The 13,198-nt window shown below is 48.1% G+C and overlaps 1 protein-coding gene across 34 annotated transcripts in view; it reads left to right on the forward strand.

Annotated features, from left to right (window-relative positions):
• RIMS1 (regulating synaptic membrane exocytosis 1) overlaps window positions 1-13,198 on the forward strand; it is a 260,406-nt gene that overhangs the window by 125,727 nt on the left and 121,481 nt on the right. Inside the window, exon 1 of one of the 34 annotated variants that reach the window (XM_064164199.1) lies at window positions 3,016-3,346. The exons of the other annotated variants lie outside the window; for them this stretch is intronic. Coding sequence (XP_064020269.1) covers window positions 3,295-3,346 — 52 coding nt within the window. The 5' untranslated portion in view covers window positions 3,016-3,294. Of the gene's footprint in view, window positions 1-3,015; window positions 3,347-13,198 lie in introns of those variants that run through there. 34 annotated transcript variants of the gene reach the window in all.

The raw sequence follows: 13,198 nt of genomic DNA on the forward strand, positions 1-13,198 counted from the left end.
GACAGGAGAATTGCCTAACTCCTTGTCCAGAGGAATTTGCTTGCAAGCTTACAGGCATGTTTAAAATGTGTTCTTTCAAGTTTGGCTTCATCTGCTGATGGTAACACTCAGCAGTGAGGAGTAAATGCAGTACACTGTGTGCTTTCAAACAAAGCCTTTCTTCTGGCTGCAGAAGTGAATCAGATTCATGAATGGTGAACAGATAAAGTAAGCACCACCATCAGAAAGCACTGCAGTAGAGCCTACCAACTGCCTTAGAACCCCAGCTTGTCACGACAGTGAGCTGAAGGCTTTTTGTGTCCTCTGATGTAGCTTTTAGCTCTTTAATTACCCATGCTTGTAACTTGCAAGTTTTCTGTTTGTGTGGGTGCTCAAATGCCAGCATCTTCTCTGCACTGACTTTTAGTTCCTGGCACAGCTCCCTGACCTGTCTTTGATTTGTACATGCTAACCTGACTGTTTGTCTTTATCTGATGTTGTGGTCTCCTGACATCCCCTAAAGCTCCAGGATAAGGAGAGATGACATTTCTCTCCTATCCCATCTGTGCTTTTAACTTTGGGAGCACAAACTTTTTCATTGGCAATCTGGAAGCTTGCTCTTTTGCTCAATTTAAGGAGGGATGATGATGATGATGATGATGATGTCCCTGAAATCTGAATCCAGACCCCACTTAGACATAAACCCCCTCACTTTTTCTTTGCCTGTGGGGCTTGTGAAGTGCTAGAACACGCTGCACAGAGGTGTTGCACAGTCTCCATCCGTGGAGATTCTAAAGGAGACAAATGGAGGTGGCTCTGAGCATTGTGCTGACCCTGCTTTTCAGCAAGGGCTTTTGAGCTAGGGACTTGCAGAGGTCCCTTCCAATCTCAACAATTCTGATTCCCTTTCCCTTCTTTTGTGGCAATGTTTTATGCTGACTATTGGATTTGTGTCATTTTCTCTGCCTTCCTCTGTTGGCATCAGAGGGCTCTAGCACAGGATTTATTTTCCATCTTCATTTGCTTTCACCTGTGTGCATCATTCTGAAGTGGCTTGTGAAGTAGTTAGCATTTCCCATATTCAGTGAGGGCTGCCATAACCTGGAAGCTGCTTGATGTGAAAATCAAGCCCAGGCTGCAAATTTTAAACACCTCCAGGGATGGTGACTCCACCACCTCCCCAGGCAGCCCATTCCAATGCCAATCACTCTTGCTGTGAAGAACTCCATAACATCCAGCCTAAATCTGCCCTGACACAGCTTGAGGCTGTGTCCTCTTGTTCTGTCCCTGGATGCCTGGCAGAGGAGACCAACCCCACCTGGCTACAAACTTCTTTCAGGTGCTTGTAAAGGGGAATAAGGTCCTTCATATTTGCATACTCTCTGTTCTTTGCCTAAATGGGTCTGAGACTTGAAAATGTGCCTAATTCTTGTGTAGTGCCAGCAAAGTGATCAAAAGCTAAGTAAAAACTCACTTTTTGTGCTTGCTGATGGGGTTAATTGGGAGCGAGGAGAGCGAGAGTTGGAGCCTTGTTTGAGAACAGCCTCTTGAGATGACTTTCTGGTTTCTTTCAGAGGTGATGTGATTGTTTCATTCATAATGCTTTTGGTATGGCACTGGGAGGAACAGAGTGACCCAGTTCAGTCTCATTCTCATGGCATTACTCTTCTGTTTAGGGCAGGATGCTTGATGGGATCTTGGCACATGCTGTGAAGGGTTGTGATCAGGAGAGGAGGACCTGGAGGTCAGAGGAGAATAGAACACTCTGGTTTGCCTTTCTACATCTGAAAGGAGGCTGCAGTGAGGTGGGGTTGGTCTCTTCTCACTGGTATCAGGTGATAGAATGAGAAGAAAAGACCTGAAATTGTGCCAGGGGAGGGCTAGGTTGGAGATGAGGAAAAATTACAGGCATTGGAGCACTCTTGGAGTCACCATCCCTGGAGGTGTTGAAAAGCTGTGTGGCCATGGCACTTGGGGACATGGTTTAATGGCCATGGGGGGGGGGGGGGTTTGATGGTTGGACTGGATGATCTTTTCCAACTGAAATGATTCTATGAATGTGTGAGTTCTGCATTGCTTCAGGAGGAAAGGATAGAACCAGACTCATAGAATGGTTTAGGTTGGAAAGGATCTCAAAGCTCATCCAGTTCCAACCCCCACTAGAGCAGGTTGTTCAAGGCCTCATCCAGTCTGGCCTTGAACATCTCCATGTGTTCAAGGAGCATCCACAACCTCCCTGGGCAACCTGTGCCAGTGTTTCACCACTCTGACCTCTTCCTCCATCCTCTGCTGGTGTTTGAGTGCTCCCTGAGGAAGGAGGGCATGGGCAAAATGCCTGCCCCAGTGATTTCTTCCATGTGCTGTAAGCATTGCTGGCAAAGAAGGTAGCTGGTGGGCTGAGAGAGAAACCACATGGATGCAGTGATGTATGGAAATGGACCAAAAGGAACCATCAGGAACAGTCCAGAGAGAAGAGCAGTCTGGTTTGAGATGTTTTCAGCTCAACTTTTTTCCCTGAGGTGGCTTAGATGTGGGATGTAGGCAAGTCAAGTTGCACTTGAACATCTGTTAGCAGATTGCAACATCTGTTCGTGTTGGGAGTCGGGCAGGGAGCTGCTAAGGAAGAGCTACAGCTTGGGAAGTTTTATGTCACTTACAGCAGCCACTTTTGCTTTACACAGTTGCTTTATTTCTGCAGTTCATTAAAACTTGTCCAAGTGCACCAGGGGCTGGATATAAACAGTAACTGCAGCAGCAGGACCGATTGCTTAGGTGCCGTGGTCTGATTGATTGGCCAGGGCTGGGTGCTAGGTTGGACTTGGATGATCTTGGGAGGTCTCTTCCAACCTGCTTGATTCTATGATTCGCTTTAAAGCACTGAGGAACAGTGAGACAGAGGAGCTTGGGGTTGGGTGTTTTGTTGGGTTTTGATTTTTTCCCTTCCCTCACATCTTTGTTTGCTGGGAATTGTTCAATCTGGAGGTGATTAACTCCTCCTGGAGCCTGCAACTCCCTGCCTCTGCAGCGAGCGTGTGAGCAGGAGCGCAGCGAACGCTGCCGGCACCACACTGCGGAGAGCTGCGCTGGTGGCAGAGCTGCTGGAGCCCTCTTGGGTGTCACCGCTGGTGAACGTTTGCCACTGCAGAATCGTTCGGCTTAGAATCAGGACGGCAAGGACCTTAGGGACTTGGTTTGATGTTGTCTCCCTGCCGCTGAAGGTGGATTTCTCTTGCTCGCGTCTCAGTTGCGCTACAGTGGCAGGCTGGAGCCGAGCGCCAGCTGTGCTTTTTTAACCGTTCCCTGGCTGATGCTGCTATGTTTGCTGGGGTCCTTCAGTTCCTGCTCCACACGTTGCGTTCAGGGACAGGTAAAACAAGAGGCTCTGCAGTGCTGAGGTTTTAGATGTCTTTTTTATGGTTTACGTATCTATATCTGTGTATTCTTTCGATAGATCTCTTTGTCAGTAGATCTCTTTGTCAGTAGATCTCTTTGTCAGTAGACGTTACTGTGCAGTTTTAGTGGAGCTGTTGTGTCAGAACAGTTGTTTTGGCTGGAAAAGACCTTTAAGATCACCAAATCCAGCACCCTCTGAATGCAGAGGTATTAATAGTAGCAAATATTGAGCTTAAGCAGGGAATAAAGGAGCATTTTGCTTGCAAATGCATTTTAGCTGTGTTTATAACTATATATGACTTAAAATGTGAGCTTTGGCAGCTCCTGTGTCCAGTGGGGTCTGACAGCAGTGATGCTATGTGGCATGAGTTTTCAAACAAGCAAACAAACTAAATCTGTATTTTGAGGGCACCCATCGAGGTGGAAATGTGTTCCTGAGAGTAGCACTTTGGTTGCATGATGATTATTTTGCACTTTGGAGAAGTGGCAGTGAAAGAAATTGGGGATTGAACTTGGGGAAAGAAATCAGCATTCCTGTGTGGTATGTCTCTGCTGTGCCCTCCATCCCCTGAATCCTGCTGTGATTAGGAGCTTTAACAAGTTCAGGATCTAATTTGCTTCTGTTACTCTTATTTTTTGCCTGTTGTTTTTTTTTTGGGGGGGAGGGGAATCATCAGATCCATGCATGTGGAGCAAAAAAAGGTTTGTTTAGCCTAAGAGGTCTGGTTATAATTGTAGTAGCAATGGTTATGATTATAACAGCAATCTAAATGTAGAGTGGTGGTTACTTTTGTCTGTTACTTCTGCATCATCATCATGCTGATGCATTGCTCTTGCTGAATCCGGGAAGGGCATCAGCCCTTTCCTTAGTGGGGGTGGGGAATCTCTCTTTGGAAAAGCTCCTCAGCTAAATCACTAAAGGATCACGAGGGAAAGCCAGAGGAAGGGTTGATGCTTGCAAGGTCCTTCAGGATTTTGCGGTGTGTTGGGAGCAACAAAGATCTTTACAGGTTGTCTGCAGAAGTTGGCTTTGAGAAGTTGTTTTTTCTCTTTTTCCCTAGAAGAATTAATGCTGAAGGTTTTAGAATAAGTTGTGAGGGTGGTTTTATCCTCTCAAACCTTACAGCTGTGTCAAGGAACATTTTAAGGAGGCCAGGCATGAAATTCATTTCTTTGAGCAGAGTTTAAAGGAGGATAGAAGCGTACGGAGGGCAGCACCTGGAAAGGTGCATTAGAGAAAGGGCTGCTGGCTGAGCAGCAGCCAGAACACAGGTGGAACTGGAACCACAGCAGGAATAGCAGGAAAGCAAAGTGCTGCTGAGCTTGGGAAGAGACAAGTCACCTTCAGCTCTGCAGGAAGTTTAAAGGATGAGGCTGGAGAAAACCTTAGGTTATGGCCAAAGTTTTGCACTCTGTCTCACATTTGCTGAGTTGTTTCTAGCTGCATAACCCCCTGCCTCCTCTTCAGGCTACTGGCTGGGGTAGGCAGCTGTAGACTGCCTTCTAGAGACCTCTTGTGCATCTTAGCATAAGCACAGGAAGGAGATGAAGTAGAGTTGGAGCTGAGGAGTACAGCGCTGCAACGTTCTGCCTTGCGGAGGTTCGAGGCTGCTCCGTGGGCAGCGGCGCACAGCAGCACTCCCCCAGCCCGTGGGAGAACTAAAGGATGCTTTTGGAATCATGCTGACCTCACATCCCTTGGTCCAGTTTTGGTGTCTCTTGAGAGGGTTTGACTGTTTTGTGTAATGGACTGTAGAGTTGTGAAGGGTGATGAGGGCACAGGAGCACTGCCTGATGAAGAAAGGCAGAGGGACCTGGGAATTTTTAGTCTGGAGAAGAGAAGACTGAGAGGGGATTTATATAAAGATCTGAGGGCTGGGGGTCAGGAGAAGGGGGGACAGGCTCTGCTCACTGCTCCCTGGGATGGGACAAGGAGCAATGGATGGAAGCTGCAGCACAGGAGGTTCCAGCTCAGCACAAGGGGGAAAAGAAGATCCAAAGATCCTCTAGTCCAACCCCCTCTGCAGTCAGCAGGGACGTCCTCAACCAGATCATGTTGCCCAGAGCCCTGTCGAGCCTCGTTTCTGAGGAAATAACTCTTCATGGCAACAAGATAGCTTCAGAGAGGTCTTCAGTTAGTCCAGGATGAAGTGAATTGGCCTACTGTGTGCTGTGTGTAGACAGTCTGACCTCTTACTGCTTTGCCATAACGATTTTTTATGCTACAGAGATTAATTTCTTGTTATGAGTTTGACTTCATTTTTAGGGTAACTCACTTTAAACAACATCTTAGCCCCCTTGAGAGCATTTGCCAAGTGCTGGCGGAGTCTTTCCAGCCATAGTATCCTAGAATGGCAAATACTTGCTCCTGGCTAATAAGCACTAAAAAGATGCAGGGTGAGCTCAGATGGTTTTTTGCATACTTTGCTGTTTGCTGCTCCTGGTGTTGGGATTCTTTCTTGAAGTGCTTCCAGGATTGCAGGGCTGTACTGTCAGGATGGTTTAGGTTTGGCTTGAATTCACCTTCCTTCCGTTTTTAAAGATCACAAAGTTTATTCACTTTTTACCATCTTCACAGAATTAAGCAGGTTGGTAGAGACCTCTAGAGTCATCGAGCCTAACCTATCACCTCACCCTTCCAATTAACCCATGGCACCAAGTGCCTCATCCAGCCTCCTTTCAAGCACCTCCAGGGATGGTGACTCCACCACCTCCCCAGGCAGCCCATTCCAATGCCAATCACTCTTTCCATGAAGAATTTCTTCCTAATGTCCACCTGAACCTGCCCTGGTGCAGTTTGAGACCCTGTTCTCTTGTTCTGTCCCTGGGTGCCTGGCAGAAGAGACTTTAACTGTTTCTCCTAGAGGGGCACAGAGCTCCAGAGGTTCTTCGCTGGTTGCTTTCCCAGTTCCAATGATCTCTCAGTGTGCTCTCCAAGGATTCTTCCTGCAGCATTCCTTTCTGGACTGCAGAGGGGAAAGCCTTTTAAACCTCTCCTTATCTTCAAGTGCAGCATAAGGGAGGATTCTGATTAATTATCATTAAAAGTCAAAACAATCCCCACCAGACTCATCTTCCTAATTTGGTGCTCTAGAGTAAATCTCCATCCTGGCCTTGCTGAACAGCTTTTACCTTTAGTCATGATGCAGAGAACTTCATCCTCTTTATTTCCTTCTACAGTCCTGAGGTTCAGGACAATCAAAAGCTGCTTTATTTTTTCCCCCACTCAGACTTTCCTTTTGATTGAAATATTTGAGATTAATCATCTCTTAGTATTCCTGAAAATGAAATCATGGCTTTGATTGTAGTGCACACAATGTTGTGTTCTCAAGGGACTTGTACAGGTCTGCATGCCCAGCTCTGTGTGCATGTAATCAGATCACAGCCTCACAGGAGGTTAGGGGTTGGAAGGGACCCAAAGAGATCATTGAGTCCAACCCCCTGCCAGAGCAGGACAATCCTATCTAACACAGATCACAGAGGAGCACATCCAGACAGGCCTTGAGAGGCTCCAGACAAGGAGACTCCACAACCTCTCTGGGAAGCCTGTGCCAGTGCTCTGTGACCCTTACAGTCAAGAAGTTCCCCCTATGTGTTGAGGCAGAACCTCTTTTGCTGCAACTTACACATTATCCACATTATCAACATCTTTTCTCTCCAGCATCCAAGTGGTGTGCACCTAGGAATGGCCTCTAACCACACCACCTCCCCAGTGTCCCATCCCAAACCCAGCAATCCTCACTCATTCTCCCTTCCCATTCCTGTGCTCCTGTGGATAATAAAAAGCCTTGGTCCCAGTTGCTGTTTTTGCTATCACAGAATCATAGGTTGGAAGGGACTTTAGAGATCATTTTCTCCAACCTCCCCACTACAGGCAAGGACACCTCTCAACTAGACTCAGCTGCTTAAGACCTCATCTAGGCTGGCTTTGAACACCCCCAGGGAGAAGGCAGCCACAACCTCTCTGGGCAACCCATTCCAAAGTTTCACCACCCTTGTACTGAAGAACTTCTTCTTAAGATCCAGTCTAAACCTACTCTCCCTCAGCATCAAACTATTTTCCCATGTCCTGTTGCTAGACACCCTTATGACAAATCCTTCTGCAGCCTTCCTGTAGGATCTCTGCAGCAATTGGAGGGTAATAGGTTGGACTGGATCATCTTGGAGGTCTCTTCCAACCTGGTTGCTTCTATGATTCTATGGAGGGCAACTGTAAGGTCCTGCCAGTGTCTTCTGTTCTCTAGGCTGAACACTCTCAGCTGCCTCAGGCTATCCTCATAGCAGAGGTTCTCCACCCCTTGAATCAGCTTTATGGCCCTCCTCTGGACTCTCTCCAGCAGCTCTGTGCCCTTCTCATGATGGGGGCACCAGAACTGGAGGTGGGGTCTCAGCAGAGCATTTACCTTTCTTCTTTCCACGCAGTAGGAGGAAATGTATGTTCAAGTAAATCTCTCTGGGCATGGCCAGTTCTGGTCGCCTTGTTTGCAGCAGATGCTCCCAGGGCAGTGATACCTCAGTGGACAATACATCCATGGCACTTCTAAGGCATGGGTTGCAATTTCACAGCCTTACTCCTTTGCCTGGTTTGCTTCTCCCTGTCTGCTGGCAGTGTGAAAACACCCTGAGGTATGAGGAGAATTTACTTTCAGCTTTGAGTTATAATTCGTTCATAAATCAGCCCCTAACAAGCATTAAGATATAAAAAAATATTCAACTGAACCTTTTTTTTTTTCCCCAGATTGTCAGGGGGAAAATACTGAATGAAGAGAAAAAGAAAACATTGCTTTCTTTTGCAATTAATTCCTACTCAATTGGATTAAAATATCCACAGGGGAGGGGGAGGGGGGAGAAACAACCTAAACAATAAAACACAGCTGAAAGCTATGTTTTTTCTGTGTGGGCTTTTTAAAGTACCTTCTCTCACCTCTCCCTAAAAGGCAATCAAACCAAATGAAAAGGGAAAAAGCAGGAACAAAACACAGGGAAAGAAAAATTGTGTTGAGACTGAAGAGCAGCATCACATATTTGAAGTGCTGAGAATTCCTTCAGAAGAGGAGAACAGTTATTTGCAGTTGGCCAGGCTGTCAGTGCACAGGAGGGCTGTGTATCCATGTGCCTGGGATTGCCTGAAAGGCATGAAAAGGAGGAAAACAAAAAGAAACAAAACACAGGGAAAGAAAATTTGCGTTGGGACTGAAGAGCAGCAGCACATATTTGAAGTGCTGGGAATGCAGCGAAGCTGGAGGTGGATAGGTTCAGGCTGGAGGTGAGGAGGAAGTTGTTGAGCAGGAGAGTGGTGAGAGGCTGGAATGGGTTGCCCAGGGAGGTGGTTGAGGCCCCATGGCTGGAGGTGTTTGAGGCCAGGCTGGCTGAGACTGTGTGCAGCCTGCTCTAGGATAGGGTGCCCCTGTCCATGGCAGGGGGTTGGAACTGGCTGCTCCTTGTGGTGCCTTCCAACCCTGCCTGATTCTATGGTTCTATGAATTCCTTCAGAAGAGAAGAGAAGAGAAGTGTTATGTCCAATGCCAGGAGTTTTAACAAGGCCAAGGGCAGGGTTCTGCACTTTGGCCACATCAACCCCATGCAGTGCTACAGACTGGGTAAAGAGTGCCTGGAGAGCAGCCAGGCAGAGAGGGAGCTGGGGGTGCTGGGAGAGAGGAGCTGAAGAAGAGGCAGCAGTGCCCAGGTGGGCAGCAGAGCCAATGGCATCCTGGGCTGGCTCAGGAGCAGTGTGGGCAGCAGGACAAGGGAGGTTCTTGTGCCCCTGTGCTCAGCACTGCTCAGGCCACCCCTGCAGTGCTGTGTCCAGTTCTGGGCTCCTGAATTGCAGAGAGATGTTGAGGTGCTGGAAGTGTCCACAGGAGGGCGACAAAGCTGGGGAGGGGCCTGGAGCAGAGCCCTGTGAGGAGAGGCTGAGGGAGCTGGGGGTGTGCAGCCTGCAGCAGAGGAGGCTCAGGGCAGAGCTTATTGATGTCTGCAGCTGCCTGCAGGGAGGCTGTAGCCAGGTGGGGTTGGGCTCTGCTGCCAGGCAAGCAGCAACAGAACAAGGGGACAGTGTCTGCAGTTGTGGCAGGGCAGGTCTAGGCTGGATGTGAGGAAGAAGTTGTTGGCAGAGAGAGTGATTGGCATTGGAATGGGCTGCCCAGGGAGGTGGTGGAGTCTGTGTGGCTGGAGGTGTTGAAGCCAAGCCTGGCTGGGGCACTTAGTGCCATGGTCTGGTTGCTTGGCCAGGGCTGGGCTGGATGATCTTGGAGATATGCTTGATTCTATCATAAAGCTCCATAAACTCATTTTCAATTATTTAAAGCTCTGTAGACTCATCTGCAATTATTTTCTGATGCTCAGAGATTTAATTGAGGTACAGAAAGGCAGTTTTATATCTCATCATTGTCTTAAAATGCCTGGATAAATATTGAGCTGAGGGAATAATCTGCGAGGCTGGGTCTAACTTTGAGAGCTTATAGAGGTCCCAGGCACATGTGCCAGGTGTGTACCCCAGTGTATTTTCCTGTTTAAGGAAAGATTGGATGTGGCACTTAGTGATGTGGTCTAGGTGGGTCATAGGATGGCCTTGATGATCTCAGAGGTCTCTTCCAGGCTCAATAATTCTGTGTGATTCTCTATATATTGTCACTGGTGTGGAGCTCAAGTCTTTGTCTGACCTTTGGAGTCTCACACTGTGCCAGCCTGCAGTGCTGAGGATGTGTGCCAAGAGGGATCTTGAATCCAGTGCAGTTATATGTTCTTTTCACAGCCATGTGGTGCATTCTTCCCACATTCCTCAGGAGCCAGCCTGCCCTTCAGCTGCATAGATGGTAAAATGCAGACCTCGTTCTGCAGGGATTTCAGTTCTTATCTCTTGGCATCTAAAGTGGGATGATTTGAGAGCAAGGAGAGAAGGAGCATTTTTGGGAAGCTTTCTGCATGAACAGGCAGTAGGTAGCTTTTGGATTCTCTGCTTGACACTTAGATACCAGGGCAGTCTAGCTGATCTGCTTGGAGGTGTCCCTGCTGACTGCAGGGGGGTTGGACAAGATCACAGAATGGTCAGGATTGGAAAGGACCTTAAGGGTCAGCCAGTTCCAGCCTCCCTGCCATGGGCAGGGACACCTCACACTGGCCAGAGCCACATCCAGCCTGGCCTTAAAGACCTCCAGGGATGAGGCTTCCACCACCTCCCTGGGCAACCTGTGCCAGTATCTCACCAGCCTCATGATGAAGAACTTCTCTCTAACATCTAATCTCAATCTGTCCTCCTGTAATTTTGCTCCATTCCCCCCAGTCCTATCACTACCTGACACCCTAAAAAGTCCCTTCCAACCTCTCTTGTAGGCCCCCTTCACACAGTGTGCCCAGTTCTGGAGCCCCTGTTACAAGATGGATATGGAGGTACTGGAAGGTGTCCAGAGAAGAGCCACGAGGATGAGCAGAGGGCTGCAGCTGCTCTGCTATGAGGAGAGACTGAGGGAGTTGGGGCTGTTCAGTCTGGAGAGGAGAAGGCTCCCAGGTGACCTTATTGTGGCCTTGCAGTATCTGAAAGAGGCTACAAGAAAGCTGTGGAGGGACTTTTTAGGCTGCCAGGTAGTGATAGGACTGGGGGGAATGGAACAAAGCTGGAAATGGGGAGATTCAGCCTGGATGTTAGGAAGAAGTTGTTCAGCATGAGGGTGGTGAGAGCCTGGAAGGGGTTGCCCAGGGAGGTATTGGAAGCCTCCTCCCTGGAGGTGTTTAAGGCCAGGCTCGGTGAGGCTCTGAGCAGCCTGATCTAGTGTGAGGAGTCCCTGCCCATGGCAGGGGCTTGGAACTGGATGATCTTTGTGGTCCCTTCCAACCCTGACTGATTCTATGATTCTATTTTAGGTGCAGAACCTGACAATAATTGTCTAAGCTCCTAGTTATGGGATAAAAGTGCTTTATTAATTAGCAGCTATACATTAGGCTCAACTAAGTGCCTAACATGGGCTGGCTGGCTCTTATCAAGAGCCTATCTGCTTCTTGTCTTACACAGCTGCTGCAAATCCAGAGCAGATCACCAGAAGCATCTTCCTTGCTCAACAGCAGTAGTCTCTGAGTGCATTCTGGGTGGATGGATTTGGGGAAACATCTTGGGGGTATTTTATCTCTGGTATTCAAGACTTTCTGGAGCTGGATGAAGCCTTGAGCAATGTGGAGCCTGTCCCTGCCCACGGCAGAGGGGTTGGAACTAGATGACCTTTAAGGTCCTTTCCAACCCAAACCATTCGATTCTGTGAAATCAGCAGGACTGATCATACACAAAAGCAGACTTCCTCATAGATTGTGTTTGTTTGGGCTTAGCAAGAATGAAAAGGTATCTTGGCAGGATTTCACTTAAGTCCCAGCATCCCAGCACTTGCCTGTGGCATGGGTAGTGCTGTTGAACATGTGCATACAGGATGCAGTCAAGAACATCTATTCCTGAATGCATTCCTTAAACATATTCCTTCTGCATGATTGCCAATTCTGATGGTTCACATGCAGTTTGTGAGGCTTACCTGTTCAGAGATGCCAGCTCTTTTGCCCTCAACACAGGAAGGATGTGGATCTGATGGAGTGGGTCCAGAGGAAGGCCACAGTAGTGATCAGGTGGCTGAATCACCTCTGCTACATGGACAGGCTGAGGGAGCTGGGGGTGTGCAGCCTGGAGAAGAGAAAGCTCTGGGGAGAACTAGTAGCAGCCTGACAGTGCCTGAAGGGAGCTACAAGAATCATAGAATCAACCAGGTTGGAAGAGACCTCCAAGCTCATCCAGCCCAACCTAGCACCCAGCCCTGGCCAATCAACCAGACCATGGCATTAAGTGCCCCAGCCAGGCTTGGCTGCAACACCTCCAGGCACAGAGACTCCACCACCTCCCTGGGCAGCCCATTCCAGTGCCAATCACTCTCTCTGCCAACAACTTCCTCCTAACATCCAGCCTAGACCTGCCCTGGCACAAATTGAGACTGTGTCCCCAAGGATGGAGAAGAAGGATGGAGAGAGGCTGTTTGCAAAGGTCTGTAGTTACAGGATGAGGGAAAATGGTTTCAAACTGGAGCAGAGCAGATTTAGATTGGATACTCAGAACAAGTTCTGCACCATGAGAGGGTGGTGGAACACTGGAACAGGTTGCCCAGGGAGGTAGTTGAGGCCCCATGCCTGGAGATATTCAAGGTGAAGCTCAACATGGCTCTGAGCAGCCTGATCTAGTTGAGGATGTCCCTGCTTACTGCAGGGGGGTGGTGGGCTAGATGCCCTTTGGAGGTTCCTTCCAACCCAGACCATTCTATGATTCTGTGTGAAAAGGCAGCAGGGAGCAATGAGGACTGGAGCAGAAATGATTTTGAGCACTTGGACACACAGATCTGCTTGCTGGAGGGGATGTTTATTGTTACCTGAACATTTCTCTGTAGCTGAGTGAAACACGGAGGCAAAGTGTATCTTTTTTTCCTCCCCTGGCAGAGGGCTGCTTTTTGGTGCAGCTGTTGGATCTGTTACTAAAACCTGGAGAACTCTGCCTCATGTCCCAGATTACTGCCAAGGAGCCATGCTGAAAATAAAGCTGAAACAGCTTTGATGTGAAGTGGAGCTCTGCAAAACTGCAGAGCTGCAGTAGCTAATGCAGCCACAAACTACCTCCTGTGGTTATGCATATGCTGATGATAATAGTCACAGTGATGATGATGTAATAATAATGATGAGTATAGTAATGACAGTAATGATGACCACAACAATGATAATGGTAATAATAGTGATAATAATGATGATGAGTATAATAATAATGACAATAATGATGACAACAACAATGATAATAGTGATAATAATGATG

The sequence above is a fragment of the Pogoniulus pusillus genome, chromosome 25 (assembly GCF_015220805.1).
Source record: "Pogoniulus pusillus isolate bPogPus1 chromosome 25, bPogPus1.pri, whole genome shotgun sequence".
Lineage (NCBI taxonomy): Eukaryota > Metazoa > Chordata > Aves > Piciformes > Lybiidae > Pogoniulus > Pogoniulus pusillus.